Consider the following 21,688-nt stretch of genomic DNA (forward strand, 5'->3'; position numbering starts at 1 on the left):
ATTTATTATATAATTTTATTTTCAGAAAATACGTATTTAGTTAAAATTTTCTCCGACAATTATTGTTCAGAAATCATTTGTGGCATTTTTCAATGTGTTTGTGTGTGTTTTATTCTTTTATTATTTTAATTTTTGGCACTGTTTTAATAAAATTTTTTGAGAAGTAGTAAGTATAAATTAGTTTAATATTTAAATAAAATATAAATAAACTGTTTAAAGTATATTAATTTCGTTGAAACCATATAATAGAAGTATAACTTCTTACGTGCGTACAAAGTACACACACATTCTTTTTTTACAAACTGATGTTTTACTTATTGCTTTAAAACCAGTTGAGATGTGCAAATCAAATTTGGTGGGGTTTAAGACGTAGTTATTGCACATTTTTTGACATACAATTAAGAATTTAATATTTACCAGTGGCGCGCAAACGGTTATTATGACCGATAATATTACCCGTATTCCAAAAAATGTGCAATATCTACGTTTTAAACCCCACCGAATTTGATCTGCATATCTCAACTGGTTTTAAAGCAATAAATAAATCGTCAGTTTGTAAAAAAAAATTGAACATCCCGTATCTCGGAAACGAAGTGTTTGCGGACATATGATTATAAAACAAATTGTCATTATTTTCTCATGTAAAATTACCCCTTAAAGTTTGTCGCACTTATTTAGAAACACCCTGTACTGATGACGAACATGGCCAGTTGTTAAAGTACCTAACTTTTTTATTATTCAACATAAGCGAATTAATCGAAAGACAAAATGTTAAGAAAACCTGAGGCTATAGTTGGGTTTTAATTTCAGTATTTTATAAATGCTAAGATAGTCCACAGGGTGATGCGAACTTTGAGAAAAAAACACAGTTTGATTCGTACACCCGGTATACAATGACAGTTTAACTGTCTAGCAACAATATTATTACATCGATATTGTCAATGGATAAGGCTATAACGTGGTAAAAAATCACTTAAATCGGACAACAGGTTTAGGAAATTCAAAACATCAAAAATGAATAAATTTTTAGTGGATCGATTTTTTTGCACCGCAGTGTATATTCATATTCTAATATTCTTGTCCCGTCACGTAACGGAGTTGCCCATGGTTCGTCACCGCCTGAGAGGTTTTATTGAGAATTGTTTTCCCCGCCGAATCGTAATTTCCTGATTTCCGTTATACACTGATAGTAGATTCTACAATGTCATAATGTCAAGGTTAAGATAATTGACAGAAAGTGTCCATAGGGATACTTTCATACCATACCATATTAAAATTTTGAGATAGAAGATAATAACATAATGTTAGAGAGAGATATGTTAGATGACATAGAAAGACAATGAAATTCTAAGTTAATGCGTCGTATTTAAACAATAATTTAAATGTTCATTTATTACAAGAATTATTCTATTTTTAGAGTTACTGATCCAGAATTTCAGAAGAAAGTCGGCAAATTGACCACAGTATGGAGAAGATATACGGAATTCGAACAACTTCATGATTATTTAGAAGTTACTTATCCATATTTAGTTATACCTCCTCTTCCCGAGAAAAGAGTTTTATATGGCTGGCAAAAAATCTCTAATGATACATTTGATCCAAATTTTGTGGATAGAAGAAGAGCAGGATTAGAAAATTTCTTGCTCAGAATTGCTGCACATCCCTTATTAACATGGGACAAACATTTCCTAGAGTTTTTACAACACGAGGAGGATTGGAGAGAGTCATATAAAGCAAATGGTAAGATAGTCCAGAGAAATAAGGTTTTTGTCGGGACACTTGAGCATCCAGGTTGCAAATGGATTTTTTGGGTACTATATACCTAATACATTATAAATACAAAAATGCCCGTCACAGTTCGGACGAGAAACTTATTTATTAACAAAAAAGAGTCAAAAATGGCAGTTTTTTCGTTTAAATCGCTACAGGTAAAAATAGGGTAATTAAATATCTTACTTATAATATTCTTCTTTTTGTAGATGAGCCAAGGTTTAAAATGGCACATTTTGAATTTTCGTCCGATCCTTTTTTGTTTCGGAAAGTGCAAAATAAGACTAAAATTTCAAAAATAAAAAATGTGCTATAACTTTTGCGAAAATGGCCTTAAGACTTTCACATTGCACGAAAAGTTGTGTCAAACATTCCATATATAATGCACAAAAATTTTTAAGACGATTCGTCAATCAGTTTAACTTTTATTCAATTTGTTTATCGTAAAGAGCTTTTTTTCGCAATGTTATTGTTCTGAAAATAATAATGACAGCAATTCTGTGGAAACCACATGCAAGAATAATAGTTATATTTTTAAAGTATTGAAAAAAATCATTCAAAAGTCGTTTTTATCACTCCTAAAAGAGTTTAGTAAAATAAAGTCATTTTTGGCTTCTAAATAATTTGAATAACTTTGTTAATATTGACTATAGAGTAAATCTACTTTAGGATTTCAAAAGCTGGTATTTTTATACGAATTTTCAGAACAAAAACTTTTTGCCTAGGTTTATTAGGTTCAAAGTTAGCCACTTTTATTATTTAATTCGCAGTTACTTCTATATATATCAAATTCTCTTGTTACAGTGTTAGTTACCAAAACGGTACTTTCCAAAACGGCTTGTTCGATTTTTATAAAATTTTACACGTTTATCCTGTAGGACGTTGAAGAGGTTTTAATCTATTTTTTATACCCATAAGTTATAAGGGGTTGCCCCCCTGACATTTTTTTTTATTTTTTTGGACAAAATTAAAACCTTAATTTTATATGATGTAGAATTAAAAAATACATACAACCCTTAATTTTCACTCTTCTATCACCAACCCCTATTTGTTAATAGCCATCTATATATTTACATCTATAAAATTCTCCTGTCACAGTGTTAGTTTCCATACTCCTCCGAGACCGCTTGACCGATTTTTATGAAATTATATATGTATATTCGGAAGGTCTTAGAATCGGTCGTAATCTATTTTTCATACCCCTGAGTGATAAGGGGAGTTCCCCCTAACATTTTGTAATGTTAGGTGGGGTTGTGTTTACATAACGTACTCTATAAGACTACGAGTACTATACAAATGAAAAAAATTATCATGAAAATCCATCAACAAGTTCCAGCGATATTAATCGCAGCATATGTTTGAAGAATCAGTTTCATTTTTTGAGTGCACGTATTTTAGTAATTCCTTTCCATCGACCACGAATTAATTCCGTTCGGACGCCACTTTTAAAGCTTTATTAACCACTCTGTTGAGGTTCAAAGTTTACTCAAACTTTTACACATAACCTATATATCTTCAACTTCAAAATGGCTCTAGTTAGGTTGCTTAATTGTTATAAACAAAGTAGCCGTCAATTAAATAAGAAAAGTGGATAACTTTGACCGTAATTAACCTAGGCGAAAAGTTTTTCTTTGAAAATTCGTATAAAAATACCAGTTTTTCAAATTCCATTGTAGTTTTAGCCTACAGTCAATATTAACAAAGTTATTCAAATTGTTTATAAGCCAAAAATGACTCTATTTTAGTAAAATGTTTTCGGAGTGATAAAAATGACTTTTTAATGATTTTTTTAAATGCGTTGAAAACATGACTATTCTTCTTTCATGTTGTTTTCACAGAATTGCCGAATCATTATTATTTTCTGAACAATAACATTGCGAAAAAAAGCTCTTTGGGATAAACAAATTGAATAAAATTTAAACGAATTGACGAATCGTTTTAAAAATTTTTGTGCATTGTATGGACTGTTTGACTTAACTTTTCATGCAATATGAAAGTCCTATATTCATTTTCGGAAAAGTTATAGCACATTTTTTATTTTAGAAATTTTAGTTTTATTTTGCAATATCCGAAGCAACAAATAATCGGACCAAAATTCAAAAAACGCTATTTTAAACCTATCTACTTTTAAACCCATCTACTAAAAGAAAAATTTTATAAATAAGACATTTCTATTTTTATCTGTAGCGATTTCAACGAAAAAACTCTCATTTTTGACTCTTATTTGTTAATAACTAAATTTCTCGTCCAAACTGTGACGGGCATTTTTGTATTTATAATGTATTAGGTATATAGTACCCAAAAAACCCATTTGCAACCTGGCTGCTCAAGTGTCCCGAACATGGTATATTTTTGCCTTATTTCCCTGGTGTAAGAGTATTCACATAGAAATAGTGTTCATCGCTAGATCTTCTTCTTCTTCTTCAAGTGCCATCTCCGCGACGGAGGTCGGCGATCATCATAGCTATTCGGGCTTTGGAGACGGCTGCTCTGAAAAGTTCATTTGATGTACCGGGTGTCCCAATAAGAATGGCCCTCGGCATATCTCAGGAACCGTTTATAGTACAGTTTTGAGAAAAAGATATTTATAACAAAAGTTGCCTCAGGAAAAGCCTGGTAATTATTTTCATAATTGTAGGTCCACCTCTAGAAGGCGTAATTGAATATCAAAAATCAAAATTTTACAAAATTTGCCTAATGAAAGGGCACTGGAAATCCCATCATCGTATTCTTCATAAAATTCTGCGCATATTTGATTTCACAAGTTTGTCTACCTTTGCAAATAAGAGGTGGGGGTGAGTGGGAACCTTCTTATGAAAAAATGGCTATAAGTCCGGTTCTGCTAAATCGAATTTTGGATAATTGGTCTTGTTGAAAACAGCTCTTCTTCGTCAATGTGTGTCTTATTTTCGAAATAGCCTAATAAGTAATATGCAAGCTAGGAGGTGTTATTTAATTATTTTCAGAAATCTAGTTTTCTTTGGAAAATATTAAATACAAGTATGTATTTTTAATCCTGTATTACAAAATTAGACCAAATTAGCAACAGAATACCGAAAACCGCATGTCGACACCTTTTTTTCAATCTCGAGATATCTTAAGAAATGTGTAAATATTAAACAACCGTTACTGTCACCGGTAAACGAGGTTAAGAAAAAGTAGTGTGCTATGGGAAAAACAAATAAACATTTTCCAGATGTAAACGTATATAATTAATTAAAACAACAATAAGACAAACAACATTATAAAATATAACAAAGATATAAAAGCAACTACTTACTTAGTGACTGCCTAAATGTTCAAATTGTTGCCTATCATTTTCGATGCAAGCATTTATTCTTTCAAGAGTAGATTGAATAGCAACATTGGGGTGTAATGCTAGTTCGCCTCCATGTGGTGCACCCTGGGTAACGCTAAATGAACTAGCAAAAATTTGGCGGCAGACGAACGAAAAACAAAAACAATATCCTGCCAACATCACAGATCACAAACAGAAATCTTATCTATACGTAAACATACGATGGGAACAAATAAAGGTTCTTCTCAGAACCAACTGACAAGAGATCTCGGACCGTGTATCCGAGTCTGTCACCTTAACATCGAGGGCATAAGCCAGGCAAAATGCCAAGTGTTGCAAAAAATCCTACACGATAACGACATTGACCTGGTTGCCATACAAGAGACCCATACTGAAGACAAAGTCCAGCTTGATTTAAGGGGAAAGATACCTGGCTACGATTTACTGGGAGCCACCTATGATAAACATTACGGCGTCGCAACCTACATTCGCTGCAATATAGAAAATGGTTTCCTACTTTCTGCTTCCAATGAAAATAATATACATGAAGTAGTCACCAAGATTGGAGATATTACCGTAGTTAACATATACAAACCTCCAGCCACTACATGGAACCCAGAAGTGCTAAAGACTCATCCACATCCTACTATATACATCGGCGACTTCAACAGCCACCACGAAATGTGGAAGTACACCACGAATGATGAAAATGGGGAGGCACTAGTAGAATGGTCCGAAGAGCAAAACACATATCTAGTTTTTGATGCCAAAGACAGAGGAACATTTAAATCAGCTGCATGGAGAAAAGAATATAACCCCGACCTATGTTTTGTCTCAAAAGATACCAATGACAGACCACTAACAACTGCGAGAAGTGTCCTTGCAGACTTCCCACATACTCAACATCGTCCGGTGCTTATCACCATCGGAATATCAATTCCAATAATTAGATCATATCCTCGACCCAGGTGGAATCTTAGAAAAGCAAACTGGAAGAAGTTCTCTGAACAACTAGACCGGACCTTGAGCTGGGTCCCTCCAACCAGCAAACATTATGAGAGGTTTGTGGGCGCAGTAATAAGCACTGCCAAGAAAACCATCCCTAGGGGGTATCGCAAAGAATATGTGCCTGGATGGACTGAAACATGTGAAGACTTATACACGAAGTTTCTCGAAAGTGGTGACCGAGAAATAGCCGATGAGCTTTTACACAACATCGATACAGCTAGACGCCAAAAATGGATAAAGACTGTCGAAAACCTTGACTTCAAAAAATCAAGCCGGCAGGCATGGTCCTTGTTGAGGAAAATTGGAGGAGCTAACCAGCTGGAATCCAGAGAGTCTAAAATGTCTCCTAACAAGGTTGCCTCCCATATAGTATCTCTATCCAGAGCTCCACGAGATCGAACACATACTACCAACGTGAAAAGAGACTTAAGGGCATTAAAACAAATGAACAGAACGAACTCCGAATATTCAGCAAGAATACTTATTTCTGAAATCACACATGCGCTGAAAGAAATGAAATCAGGTAAAGCACCTGGCTTTGATGGTATCCATCCAGAGTTCTTGATACACAGTGGTGCATACACGAAACAGTGGCTTGCAATGTTCTTTAATGATATACTTCAGTCAGGTAACATTCCTTTCTCACTTAAGCGAACAAAGATAATTGCAATTCCGAAACCGGGCAAATCAAACGATAAGCCAGAAAACTACCGCCCCATAGCTCTACTCAGCATGGTATATAAACTATTAGAAAAGCTTCTCCTCAACAGAATTAGTCACAGGATACTAGAAAATGTCCCCATTGAACAAGCTGGCTTCCGCCCTCATCGAAGCTGTACGGACCAAGTGCTGTCATTAACAACTTTTATAGAAGCTAGTTTTCAAAAGAAACAAAAGACAGCAACAGTATTTATAGATCTAACAGCAGCATATGATACTGTTTGGAGACAGGGATTAATATATAAACTGGCCCGCATTATCCCCTGCAGAAAGATAATTAACCTCATTGACAACATGCTGACCAACAGAGCCTTCCAGGTTATAATGGGAAAGGAGACGAGTAGACAGATGAAACTTAACAATGGTCTTCCACAGGGTTCTGTCCTTGCCCCTTTACTTTTCAGCCTCTATATTGCTGACATGCCTGAAACCGAATCTCGGAAGTTTGGATATGCTGACGACTGGACCCTTGCAACAAGCCACCAATCTTTAGAAACTACAGAAATCACTCTCACGAATGACTTATCCATCCTCAGCGAATACCTTAAGAAATGGAGACTACAGCCAAGTACTACAAAAACTGAAGTATCAGCTTTTCATCTAAACAACAAGTTGGCAAACAGAGAATTGCGAGTGTATTTTAATAACAAGCTGTTAAAACACAATAAATACCCGAAATACCTTGGGGTTACTCTAGACAGAACGCTCACATTCAGAGAACACCTGACGAAAACAGCAGCAAAATTGAAAACACGCAACAATATAATACAGAAACTCTGCGGCACTACATGGGGGTCCACAGCATCAACATTAAGATCCTCTGCTCTTGGCCTGATATATCCGGTGGCAGAATACTGTGCTCCAGTGTGGCTAAATAGCAGGCATACCCACCTGGTCGACACCCAACTAAACCGCACTATGCGTATGATAACAGGCACAATTAAGCCCACCCCTACATTGTGGCTACCTACCCTTAGTAATATAGCACCACCCAACCTACGCCGCGAAGATGCATTGGTTAAAGAATATAACAAAATAATGGACAGTCGCCAGCTTCTAGTCCACAACGACATCCCCGATATTCTTGGAAACCGTCTCCGATCCAGGTTACCCCCTCTACAATCTGCTCAAGCGCTGCAGCAATCCAACTTTGACTTAAATACCCGATGGAGAGAAGATTGGGAAAGTAGGACAGATCCGCATTACCATAGTCTACCGGACATCATAGGGAAACCTGGCGAATTTGAACGTCCCCGTAAGATTTGGGCAGCCCTTAATCGAATTCGAACAAACTGTGGAAGATGCGCCGACTCCCTCCACAGATGGGGTAAACTCCCCTCGCCTTCTTGTGACTGCGGCGCTGCAAGACAGACGATCAGTCACATTGTTCAGGACTGCCCACGCAGAGCATACACAGGCGACCCTATAGACTTTGTAATGGCAACCGAAGGGTCAATCGAATATATAAAAAAATTGGACATCTGTTTGTGATGCATTGTATAATGCATAAATCTAAATATATTCTGTGATATACTTAACCTTCGGAGTACGGAGATTATTTGACTTACTTAGATTACGAAGATGGGTCAAGCGTGACCCATTCTCATTTTATTTATAAGGATGTTTTAAATAGTCAGTATTATTAAACAGTATCTTTAATTTAACAAAAAACAAAGAAAATCCTAAATTATTGTCTTTAATTTTTTTAAGATGGTTACCCATGGGCATATACTAGTTCGCTCCCGCGGCCAGATTTTAATACCTTACAGAAAACGCGCATAGGTAAATTTGCTCCGGCCATATATTTGAATGCAGTGGAACTTCGATAAGTCGGATTAATCGAGACTGCGGCCGATCCGAGTTATCGAAAATCCGAGTTAGCCGGAGAATATGGTAAAAATTAATAAAACACGGTATACTTACAGATAAACTCCATTATAATTGCAAAAACATGAAATACATAAAATATGCACAATACATCTAAATTACGTACAGTTGTATACAGTGTTGTTTATTTCTTGGTAAAAAACTTGGTCAAAGTGAAAAAATGTTTGTTTTGTCTGATGAAAATCGGTTCGGGTTAGCCGGACTTCCGGGTTATCGGAGGCCGACTTATCGGGGTTCCACTGTACGTATACCCGTAAACAGAGACGGCTGCGATTTACGTGTACCTACAAACATATTGAAAATATTCTTCGAAATCCGAAAACCGGGTCAGGACTGACCCGGCATCATAGATGTTACGTAGAGGAAAAACTGTAATTTGCATGTTCACGAATTATAAACGAAAATATAGATTGAAACAAATAAGGAGAACTTACGATTAATCGGATTTGTAAAAAAATTATTTCATAAAATATTAAGAAATAACTGAATTTCGGGTCACGCTTGACCCAGTCTTCGTACTCCGAAGGTTAAGCCATACGCTAAATAAAAAAATAAATGAATAGCAACAGATTTAACTGTTTTAGACTTTTATTTATGGGGACGGATTAAAGACCTTGTTTTTGTCGCTAGGCCCACTACTCGAAAAAACATGATCTAGAAAATACGAAACGCCATGCAAAGCATTGCGAAAGCAGAAATTGGGACTGCTGTTCAATTAACTCTTAAAATAGTAAATGCTTGCATCGAAAATGATGGGCAACAATTTGAACATTTAGGTCGTCACTAAGTAACTAGTTGCTTTTATTTCTTTGTTATATTTTATAGTGTTTTTTGTCTTATTGTTGTTTTAATTAATTATATACGTTTACATCTGGAAAATGTTTCTTTGTTTTTTTCCATAGCACACTACTTTTCCTTAACTTCGTTTACCGGTGACATTAACAGTTGTTTAAAATTTACACGTTTCTTAAGTTAAGATATCTCGAGATAGAAAAAAGATATCGACATGCTGTTTTCGGTATTCTGTTGCTAATTTGGTCTAATTTTGTAACCCAGGATTAAAAATGCATACTTGTATTTAATATTCTCCAAAGAAAACTAGATTTCCAAAAATAATTAAATAACGCCTACTAGCTAGCATATTACTTATTAGGCTATTTCGAAAATAAGACTCTTACATTGACGAAGAAGAGCTGTTTTCAACAAGACCAAGTACGCAAAATTCGATTTAGCAGAACCGGACTTACAGCCATTTTTTCATAAGAAGTTTCCCACTCACCCCCACCTCTTATTTGCAAAGGTAGGCTTAAACTTGTGAAATCAAATATGCGCAGAATTTTATGAAGAATACGATGATTGGATTTCCAGTGCCCTTTCATTAGGTAAATTTTGTAAAATCTTGATTTTTAAATTTTTGATATTCAATTACGCCCTCTAGCGGTGGACCTAGAATTATGAAAATAATTTCCAGGCTTTTCCCGAGGCAACTTTTGTTATAAATATTTTTTTCTCAAAGCTGTACTATAAACGGTTCCTGAGGTCTTATTGCGACACCCGGTACATCCGTACCATTCTCTCAGGTTGCGCAGCCACGATATTCTGCGTCTCCCTATGCTCCTTTTTCCTTGAATCTTTCAAGGCTCCAATTTTCTGGTTTTGATTGTATTAAGACTTCCATTTCTTTATTCATCTTTCTCAGAACCTTTTTGTTTGTGACGTGTTCTGTCCATGATATTTTCATTATTCTTCTATATACTCACAACTCGAATGATTCCAGTTTTTTCATTGATGCCGCATTCAAGGTCCAAGCTTCCTTTCCGTAAAACATAGTCGAGAAAACTTAGCACCTAGCCAACCTTACTCTTAGCTCTAACTTTAGATCTCTTGTGCAGAGCACTTTTCTCATTTTGTTAAAATTCGCTTTAGCCTTTTCTATTCTAATTTTAATCTCCTGGAAGTAATAATTTGTGGAGTTGGTCATTGTTCCAAGATATGCATATTGGTCTACTCTTTCGACATTGGTTCCGTTTATGAAGAGATTCTCATTATGTCTTTGAGTTTTAGATATTCTCATCAATTTTGTCTTCTTGGTGTTCATTGTTAGACCGTATTCTTTGCTATATATCGCTATTCTGTTAACCAGTCTCTGAAGATCTTCAATAGTTGGATAGTTTATATATATTTTCTGTTGAATACTGTCTGTTTAAGATCTAACATTTAGGGGAATATTAAATATCTGATATTAAAAGTAATATTGGATTTGTAGATGCTGCCATATATTAAGTTATTATCCATTAGGTCTTTATACCACTGCGTTTTGTTTTTTTTATCAAGGGATAATCCACTAGGAATGCGTTAACACAACCTATAACATCGTAGGAGCCTTACTCTGATGTCCAAATTAAGGTTGTGGCTTTTAAAGAGTTGTTCAATTCACCCTTAGCCTTCTCTACTCTTTTTTTATCTACTTTGTGTGAAATCACTGTTCATTTATTATTGTCCTAAGATAGGTTATCTGTTTTACGCTTTTTATTTGTTATAGAATTCCTCTTCATTGTGGTCTGCTGGGATGCATAGACTTGTTTGATATTTGTGTTCACCGGTAATTATTTATTTGTAACAAGAGGATGGTATAGTTTACTATTCACAAATTATTGTCACGTTTGGCTATAGTTTTATGGGCGATTATTCTGTGTCCCTCCATTTTCTGATCCTAAGTAGTATACTCTGTATTCTTCTATGTCACAGTAGCTTGAGTCTGGTCACCTCATGTCACCTGTGTCATCGTAATTGTAACTTGGGGATTAGGTATATCTCCCTTGTCAGTCAGATAGCCAAGCAGATCAGGCAAGTGGGTGTGACTCAAAGAGTGGGTTTCGTTGTTGACAGTAATGCCAGATTCCACACCATCTGCAGTTGTAGAAACTGGGAAGCAAATACAGGAACTCTAAGAGCTATAAATTATGCTTCCATACTGGACTATGAATTAATGTTTCGTCTATCTTAAGCAATGTTGCTTTGTTCGAGCTAGAGCGAATACTTTCCATGCATTTTATAGTTAATATACATTACATCTTGCCGCTTCTTACTTTTAGGTATTCAACGTGTGCTCCTAAATGCAGCTTTTTATAAAAAATCTGTCATTCAAAGTGTTTAAAAGTTACTTTAATTGTTCTTTTATCTTTATTACCTGATTATCTATATTACATCTTAGGTTCTGGAGGGGTTATCGCTACGCTGCAGAAATATATCGGTTGCGTTTTGTTGAAAGAAAACCATGATCCCTCTAAATTTGGATGGGATTTGCATTCTTAGCAATACTGCCAATAAGACAGTTAATTGCAATACAGAACAAGGTTACACTAAGTAACTCCTTTTTATCCTTCTTCTTTGAGAGCATGTTTGTAACTTTTACTGCTTCAGTAAAAGTTCGCGTCCGTAGTAGAATACTACACGTGCATCCTGGGTAACGCTCAATGAACTAGCAACAATAGAACCGCCAGACCTGTCTCTCGTAGATCTCCTGGCGAACACATTGCAATGAACAACACAAAACGATCAAATGATGGCTCTTGTCAGAGCTAGATGACAATCGGACCAACGGTTCGAGTATGCCAATTGAACATTGAAGGCATCAGCCGAAGCAAGAGCGAGTATCTTAGAAGATCCTGGCAAAGAATAAGATTAACGTGGTTACCGTTCAAGAAACACATACTGCAGACGACATACAATTAAAAAACCGTGGCCAAATCCCTGGATACACACTAATAGCTTCACTCAACCACGCTTAGTATGGTATCGCGACTTACTGTAGAGCAGACATCAAACATTACAGCACATTTTACTCTAGCTCGACACAAGAGATTTTTATACTTGCTGTGAAAGTAGATGAAATAACTATAGTCAATATATACAAACCACCAAACGCTGGATGGCCACCAAACGTACTTCCCACATTTTCTCACCCGACAGTATACACTGGAGACTTTAACAGCCACCATACTACATGGGGATATAACCAATGTAACCAACAAGGAGAACAAATCGCCGAATGGGCTGAGTTTCACCATCTCAGACTTTTATACGATGCAAAACAGAAACCCACCTTCCATTCTGCAAGATGGCAAAGGGGCTACAATCCCGATCTCACGTTTATATCTTCCACCGGAACGGGCTCAAAAAATGACTTTAAGAACGCCACAAGGGAAGTTCTCGATAACTTTCCTAAATTCCAACATAGACCAATAATTACAACCTTGGGCACCACAATCCTTATTATAAATTCAATCCCTTTGCCAAGATGAAATTTCCGGAAGGCAAGGTGGGAAGAGTTTAAATTTCAACTTGAAAGTGATATAAGACATATCAAACCTGAGGTTCAAAATTATGAAAGATTCGCATCACTAGTGATTAAATGTGCAAAAAAGCACATTCCACGTGGAGTTACCAAATCCTACATCCCATGCTGGAACGACGAATGCAAAAAACTACTTGATCAGTATGAGAAATCTGGAGATCCGGAAGTTGGTGAACAATTCTTAGAAACCTTAAACTCCGCGAGAACCACAAGGTGGAGGGAAACTTTAGAAAATCTCAATTTCATACACAGCAGCCGCACCGCATGGAACGTTCTAAGGAAACTAGACTCTGGCTCAAACAAACCTACAGCAAACTCTACAGACCCACAACCGGAAGACAGGCAAACGCATAGCCAACCTCTCAAAACCAGTAATAGAAAAAGATCATAAAAGAGAAGTTCGATCTCAGTTAAAAGAAGCCAAAATTGCTCAACAACAAAGCCTACCAATAATGAAGCTCATCGAGCCAGAAGAACTTGCAGAAGCTCTAAAATTAATAAAATGTAAAGCCGCAGGAGTTGACAACATTTATCCTGAATTTATAAAACACATTGGTCCGAATACCAGTGGCTTCTTGAATTTTACAATCAAATATTGACTAAGCAGAAGTTTCCAAAATCCTTCAAAAAAAGGAAGATCATCGCAATATCTAAACCTGGGAAAGACCCTGCACTACCTGAGAGCTACAGACCAATCGCTCTTTTAAGCGTCTGCTACAAGATATTCGAGAGGATAATCCAAACTAGACTATTTTACTTTACAAAGTCAAATATTCCTCAAGAACCTTTAATAATTTTCCTTTAATTTAATAATTTTTTTTAATTTTATATGTTCTATGTTTGTGTTTTCTTTTTTATTTATTATTGTTATTGTCATTTTTTTATGTAAAAACTGCAATGTGTAAAGTTCATACGAATATATATACTGCTTCAGTGTCACTTTCGGCCAAAGCGTTTTTAGTCTTTTCGTCATCAACGGAGAAGGCAACCCACTCGATTTTGTGCTTCTCCTATATCTTCTATGCCTTTGGCCTGCATACAAATTATGACCATTATTGCCATTTTTATGCGTTCCATTTCTTGTATTCAGCGTTAGATTTTTTCTGATTGAACCATAGTCCTAACAAATGCATATCATCTCTAAACATTTCGTGTTAATTCGTGATTTCGCATGTTAAAGACTTGAGAAGCCCTGTGGTCATTGGAATCATCTCTCCTGTCGGATCTTGTTCTCATATGTTCCTTAGTAAGTTTTTGTTTTGTGTTGTACAGCCATTATGATCATGCTAGAGCTATCCATAGGGATCTTTAATGTAGTAGTTTCTCCATACCTTCTACATTCTTATGCCTCTCTTATTCTCCAAACCAAAGGTTTGCCAAAGGGCATGAGTGTCTTACCACCTACCAACGCGTCTGCCTGAAGTTTTTGATCGATAAGTGGGGGATTTCTCACACCGTCAATCACTCGGTCGCTATCTGCATTAGCATCAAAGTGGATGTTGCCCGCTTTCTACCACTTGAAGGTGTAGATTCGGATTTTTCTTCATTGAGATTAAGACCTTTGGGCATTTCATAATCATTCCAGAGCTTTAAACGATTTAAAGGAGGAATTACATTTGAGATAAATAAAACTATGGAACGGCTTGACATAAATGATATTTAACGTCTACTTCGATCTAAATTAATGGTGCGTGCTAGACCGATTCGATGCCATTTGTATTTGTTTCCTGGAAATTATAGAGATTGATACAGAGCGCGTGTTATATAAAAGTTAATAAGGATTTCTTAGTACTCCAGGGCGCATCTGTTTTGAGATGGACGTTGAGAGGTGACTCATATTTTTTTGCAGAAATTGCTTGGAATTAACTCATATAATAATTGAGTTATCCTTCCACTACAAAAGGTCCGGAACATTGTTTAAATAATAAAAATGTAAAAAAATAAAGGACAAATTCGATTTTTTTCTTCGTTTTTTGATTATAACTTTAATAGTATTCACTTCCAAGAAAAGTTGCACTAACATAAAAGTTGCGTTATTAAATTTCCTACAATATAGGATTGGTTAAAAATTTTAAAAATTGTCACCCTTGTTGCAAAATAGCAATAATTGCGAATAAACCATAAAAAACAAGTATTCGCATTTTACGTTTTTCAACCAATTATGCTACACGTAGGACCTTCATATTTTACCCAGAAAAACTTTATGATATAATAAAACAATACTGTAAATTTCATTAAGATCGGTTCAATAGATTTTACAAAATAAACTTTTCAATCCAACTTTCGCAAAAAAATATAGAAGAATACTGTACCTTTCATTTGCAATTTGTCAAATTAAAATCGATTAACTACCACGGCGTCAGGAATTTTTTTAAATAAACATTAATTTTTGAAAAATCAACAAGGAAAAAGTTTTCCTGTAGTTGGCTGTATACCATATAATACAAAAACAGTAAAATCCTGTATAAAAGGTATATTTAAAATCCCTCAAAAGGGCCACATCAAAATCACAACATAACTAGTTTTCGACTGGTTTACCAGTCATCATCAGTGCTTACCTAAAATGAATATAACCTGATAAAATAATGCAAAGATATTGAAATTTTGACTGCGGTTAAGAAAATTATAGGTTACTCACGTGCAATGTACACATAGATATATAATACTCTAGATTGCGCCCTGCCATCTTAAAATGGGTGACGGTTGCGACAGAGAAAAATGAGCCTATTAGGTCGGTAGTCTCTTTCTAATTCAAGGGGAGTATCGACGACGTCACTATCCTACTCTATCGAGTATTATTTAAATGTCTTGACAGTTCGAGCGGGTGGCGACGGGAACTGGTCTTTGGTCTTTGGACGCGTATAATCGGGGTTCGAATCCCGTACCAATCTTTACTTTTTTTATTTTTAATTTAATCAATATTGCGTTTATTAGATATTATTACATCTCTAAAGTAAATCTATGCAAAAAAATATATAACAAATAAGAAAAACTGTGTAGGTACCTATAGATTTTTAAAAATATAACAGCCAATGTTATTTTTTTAAATAAGTTAATGGTATAAAGCAGTGCTGTTTTTGTATTAATATAGGTTCCGGTACGCAATGTTCCGGGAGTCTGGGGGTATTTAGAAAGGGGGTCAGGCCCCGGGAAAACTTTGTAAATTTAGCCTCAAAAAGGGAGTTTTAAAGCTATTTGTGAGCAAGGAAAAAATTTAAGAATTGGTGTATAATTTGACCTGAATACTATGAAAAATCTAAGACCATCTCTACTTGGCTACATCATTGATAAAATAAAAATACAAAGGCTATTTTTCTCAGAAAATTTGAAATTTTTTACTCCTATTAAACTTGTGGTTTCTTAAATATGTCTGCTTTTATTGGAAAAAACTGTATTTGCTAATTAACTGGCCTACATACTGTAGAAATTTAATCTTGTACACATTTCAAGGGCATATAATAAAAAACGCACAAAATCTTAGTTTACATGTTTTATTGCATAACTTTCCAAATAACAGTTCAAAAGTAACAAATTAGTTAGTATTCAGTAACAAATTAATCAGTGTAAGTTTTTAAATCATAGCTACATTTTACAAGAAAAAAGCAATAAATTTGATAACTTACAGTTTATAGAACTGTCCAAATTTTGGAGAAGTTTTTGTCGTAAGTCTCTCTTCTCTGCCTCTTTCCTTGCTGTTTGTGTCCAATGCTGAGTGCCGTCCCCGAAGCAGCCACGAATTCACGTACTTCGAGGGTTCAAATCGAGTAAGAGGTGGGCCGTTTAACTTCACAAACATTAATGAAGAAACAGTTTTTGTGAGTAGGGAAGCTCTGCCATCAGTAATTATCAGGTTCATTTGGGAAAATCCCCTTTCACACTCACTGGAAGATATTGGTATTGTCTTTAAAGCTGTTGTCAAACGTAGCAAATTTTCTGTGTAGCTATGGTTCTCACAATTTCCTCCCAAATTTCTACTATTGTCAAAAACATATTCTCTGAAGGATTTAATTGCCTCTCGGTTGTTCACTTGTAGACGAACTGTGAGCGCGTCAATGTCTCTTTCCCCAAAAGTATTGTCTTTAATGTTTTTGGGCCAAGTGCTTTTGTCAACTATGCGTGCACAATTGGCCAACACTGCATCGTCTCCACTGAGCATCCTCTTTTCGATTGATTGAGCAAGGTGGTCATAAAACACAACAGCATTGATGGGGTCTTCTTTAGATTTCACATACAGTTCGATTCCCATAAAACTTCTGTTGTTGACAGCTGTCTCAGCTTGCGCATAAAACATTCCAGGACTGCCTTTTCGAGAAACAAACGTGTTCATCAAAATCTGAAGTTTCTTGTTAGCTCTAAAAAGGTCAAGGTCTCGATGTTGTAAATCCTCACTAACATCAGACAGTTCTTGCAGTGCATCGCACATCAGTCCCAAATTCAAAATGAAGCACGTTGATGTCAGATTTCTGTGTAGGCCTTCGTATTTGGATCTTTCCAAAGGATCACGCGTCTGGTCTACTTTGGCTGCTGAAAAATGCTTGGCTAAGACCTCATAATTTTCCCAAACGGCCAAACTGCGAAAACTTGATGCGACCCACCGCGTGTTCAACACTCTACCGATTTTTAACAGTTGTACACCAAGCTCATCGGCACATACGTGCAGCTCCCGACTGTTCTTGGGCGAGGCGTGATACAGTACGTATAAGTTGTCTATAAATCCCTTGAACCGGTTTATACTTGCCATTTTCTTTACCACGTCACTCACACACCTCAAGTCTATGATTACATAGATGGAAACTTCTCTTTCAACAGTACACCAACCCCAGACTTCCCTCCAAGCATCACTGCCGCTCCATCACATGCCAAAGCAACAAGTCTACTTTTTAAAATGTTTTCATCTATTTTGTGACCTTCAAGGCATTTCAAAACAGCTTTAAAAATTCCACGAGATGTCACATTTTCCAGTTCCACAAGGTCTAAAAACAAGTTCACAGGTGACTCCATATTTAACTTTTTTAGGCACACTCTAAGGTACAAAATCAATGTTGATTTTTTACTTAATGTTGTTGACTCATCAATAATAAGCGCAAATTTATCAGTTCCTTCTACTATTTCCTGTACAACTTGTTTCTTCATTTCTGAACTTATGTGAGTAATTATATTAGCACAAGCGTTCCGTGAATGTAAAATTCTGCCCATATCTAACCCGTTTAGCTCTTGAACATCTATTTCTGCCTCAAAGTGGTTGAAAGATTGATTTTCCTTTGCTGCCTTATAAGCAGTTTGAAAAACTCGCGCCGTTATTTCTTTTTCTTTTGACACCGTTTTTGAAAAAACCTTTTCTAACGTTTCTTTCTGTGAATCTGCAAGAATCTTAACAGCAGCTTCATGAGCAGCACTAACTTTGTGATCAAATATCTTTTTTCTTAGCGAAGTTTGTTGCTGAGCTCGACTCTCTCCAAAACTACTAACATCACATTCAGTCCACTGCTTGATCATTTTCATACCATTTTTTTTCCTACACCCAGAGATCCAACTTTTCTGCAAACGCCACAGCCTAACTTTTTGTTTTGTACAATAAGCCAATCGTTTTTCCTACCTTGGATAGTGCAATATTGCCGGCCGCGGGGGCGGAGACTGCGGGGAGGGTAGAAGAAAGTACAGTGGTCGGGTTACGTTGAGTAGAATATTATTTTGTTGTCGTCAAGTTGCCTAGCGACCGTTGATTTTCGCATTGTAAAATTCGTTTTGTGACGTCTGCAAAATAGAATTCTACCGATCGTGATCCCACCTGTCTCGCGTTAAATCCAAAGTTGTAAGGTCTACATCGCGTCAATCGCATAATGGCTCACCTAAAGTTACAAAATATTTGTTGTTTTTTTTTTGGAATTTTTTTGTCCCAAAAGGTGCCGGTACGGCGTACCGGCGCGTACCGTCACAAAAACAGCACTGGTATAAAGTAATTATTGTTAAATATTCGTACAAATTACCAATAATTAATATCAACATAATGTACTATCGATTTATTAATTGAATCGGTCATTTCAAAAACAACACGAGTCACATATTCCTAATTTTACAGAAGAGCAAAGAAAACTAACTATATAGTTGAGAGATAGATGAAATTTTTTTATTTTTATTATAGGTTATTCACTACATGCAATCAATAAACAAAAAAATTATAAGCATGTTAGTTGTTTGTTCAAAGGGGTGTAAGTATAAATTTGGATTTGTTATCCAATGATAACAAAGACTCCACTAGCCTCTTAAATTATTGAACTGTGCCCTGAAAGGGTAAGTAGTTCACTGCACTGCACTGCACGACACTTCACTTGACTGCTGCTTAGAACCTATGTGGTAGCTCCAGTGGTTTGTGCCTCCTCAGTCTCCGAGTCTCCTCACTATTATCCAGCAGGTTTAGTGCAAGATTATTAGGGTGGTTTTCTAATTTTACCAAATAGCGGCTGCTGTATTCACTCACTGTCTCCTTTACTGTGGCTACTTGAAGATCGTCTCTGATTTCTCTGTTAGGTATAAACCAAGGTGCATTTGTTATCGTCCGTAGTACCTTCGACTGAAAGCGTTCCAATATCTCTATGTTTGAGTTTGCAGCCGTACCCCATAGTTGTACACCATATGTCCATATTGGTTTTAAGGCTACTTTATACACCAATAATTTGTTTTTTAAACTAAGCTTTGACTGTCTTCCCAATAGCCAGTAGTATTTGCTGAGTTTTAAGCCAAGTTGTTTTCGTTTGTTAAAAATGTGCTTTCTCCAGGTCAGTCCTTTACCCAAGTGCATCCCTAAATATTTAACGCTGTCAGATTGAGGCAGATCTTGTCCATTTAGTGTATCAGGTGGCACTGTACCTCTGCATTTGGTAAATGTAACCTGCACTGATTTTACTTCATTGACTTTGATTCTCCAGTTTCTTGTCCAGTCCTGTATTTTCACTAGATGTTGTTGGAGAATTCTTGCGGCTATGACTGGGTCTTTGTGTTTGACCATTATCGCTTTATCATCTGCAAAGGAAGCTGTGATTGTTTGGTTGCTTACTGGAAGATCAGCTGTGTACATAAGATAGAGAAGTGGACCAAGAACACTGCCCTGTGGTACCCCTGCCTTTATCAATGTGATTTCTGATGTTGTCTGTCCATACCTTACAGTAAAATATCTTTCTTTTAGGTAGGATTCCATAATAATGTACAGTGTGTGGGGGAGTGATTTTTTTAATTTAAATAGTAGTCCATTATGCCAAACCTTATCAAAAGCTTGACTCACATCTAAGAAAGCAGTCGTGCAGTAACTTTTTTTCTCAAATGCTTCATTTATTTCGTCCACTACTCTGTGGATCTGTTCAATTGTGCTATGATCCTTTCTGAATCCGAATTGGTGTTCAGGAATCAGGTGGTTTTCTTCTATTATGGGAGTCAGTCGGGTTATGAGTAGCTTTTCTAGGAGTTTACCAAGAACTGGCAGCAGGCTGATTGGTCTGTATGATGTTACTTCATTTATTGGTTTTCCAGGTTTTGGAATAAGTATAAGCTCGGCAACTTTCCATTGGGCAGGGAAGTGTCCTAATCGTAGCACCGCGTTGAATATTGTTGTTACTAGCACAATCCCTGTTCTTGGGAGTTCTTTAATAAGACGGCCTTTGATCAGATCAAACCCTGGAGCCTTATCTGGATTTAAGTTTCTTCTTATTGTCTCATGTACCTCTTTGACCTTGAAGAGTTTTGGAATTTGGGACATTGATATGGAGCTTCAAGAGTTTCTTTGATTTTAGCTTCTATTTCAGGCGTATTTTGCGATGGAAGAGGTTGGAAGACTTCCTCCAGATATTCTCGGAAGGTATTTGCTTTTTCCTCGTCAGTGCGTGCCCATGTTCGGTCTCTTTTACGAATCGGAGGAATTTGTTCATTTTGTCTTTTTAAGTTCTTAACCGCTTTCCATAACGAATAGTCTGTATCTTCTGTACTTGTCAGATTTTCTAAGTATTCGTTAAATGATGCATTCTTTATATTGTTAATAAGCTCTTTCAATTCTCTAGAAGCTTTGTCATAATTTATCCTGTTTGTCGGGTATCTATTGCGCTGCCAAATCCTTCGGAGTTTTCTTTTTTCAGCTATTTTCTTTTTTATTATTACTGGGCAGTGTTGTTTTTTTTTGTGATTTGATATTTCTGGTGTTGCATTTTTCGCAGCAGTGTGGATGATGTTTGTTAATTGATTTACTGCAGTTTCAATTTCTGTTTTTGTTTTTAATGATATTTTTAAGTCAATTTCTGCATTAATTTGGTTTCTATATTGTTCCCAATTGGTATTCTTGTTGAACAGCATTACAGGAAGTTCTTTTTCTATAATTGTGGCACTAACTTGTGCTATTATTGGTGTGTGATCAGAATAAAGGTCTAGATTTGATTCTACATTTAGATAACCAGCTCCTATGCCTTTAACTATGAAGAAATCAAGTAGGTCTGGTATTTTAGCTGGATCCTTAGGCCAGTACGTTGGAGTATTTGTGGATAGGTAACTCAATTGCAGTTCTTGGATGATGTTATATAGTACTCTACCTCTACCTGGCGCTGTTAGTCTTGAGCCCCATGCTATGTTTTTCGCATTGTAATTACCTCCTGCTAGGAACCTGTGAC

The 21,688-nt window shown here is 36.1% G+C and overlaps 1 protein-coding gene across 2 annotated transcripts in view; it reads left to right on the forward strand.

Annotated features, from left to right (window-relative positions):
• Positions 1-21,688, forward strand: part of LOC126883283 (sorting nexin-4-like) — a 114,920-nt gene that overhangs the window by 56,743 nt on the left and 36,489 nt on the right. For both annotated transcript variants that reach the window (XM_050648624.1, XM_050648626.1), the window contains exon 2: positions 1,418-1,740. In XM_050648624.1, the coding sequence (XP_050504581.1) occupies positions 1,418-1,740 (323 nt within the window). The remainder of the gene's footprint in view (positions 1-1,417; positions 1,741-21,688) is intronic.

Source organism: Diabrotica virgifera, chromosome 4 (genome assembly GCF_917563875.1).
Source record: "Diabrotica virgifera virgifera chromosome 4, PGI_DIABVI_V3a".
Taxonomy (NCBI): domain Eukaryota; kingdom Metazoa; phylum Arthropoda; class Insecta; order Coleoptera; family Chrysomelidae; genus Diabrotica; species Diabrotica virgifera.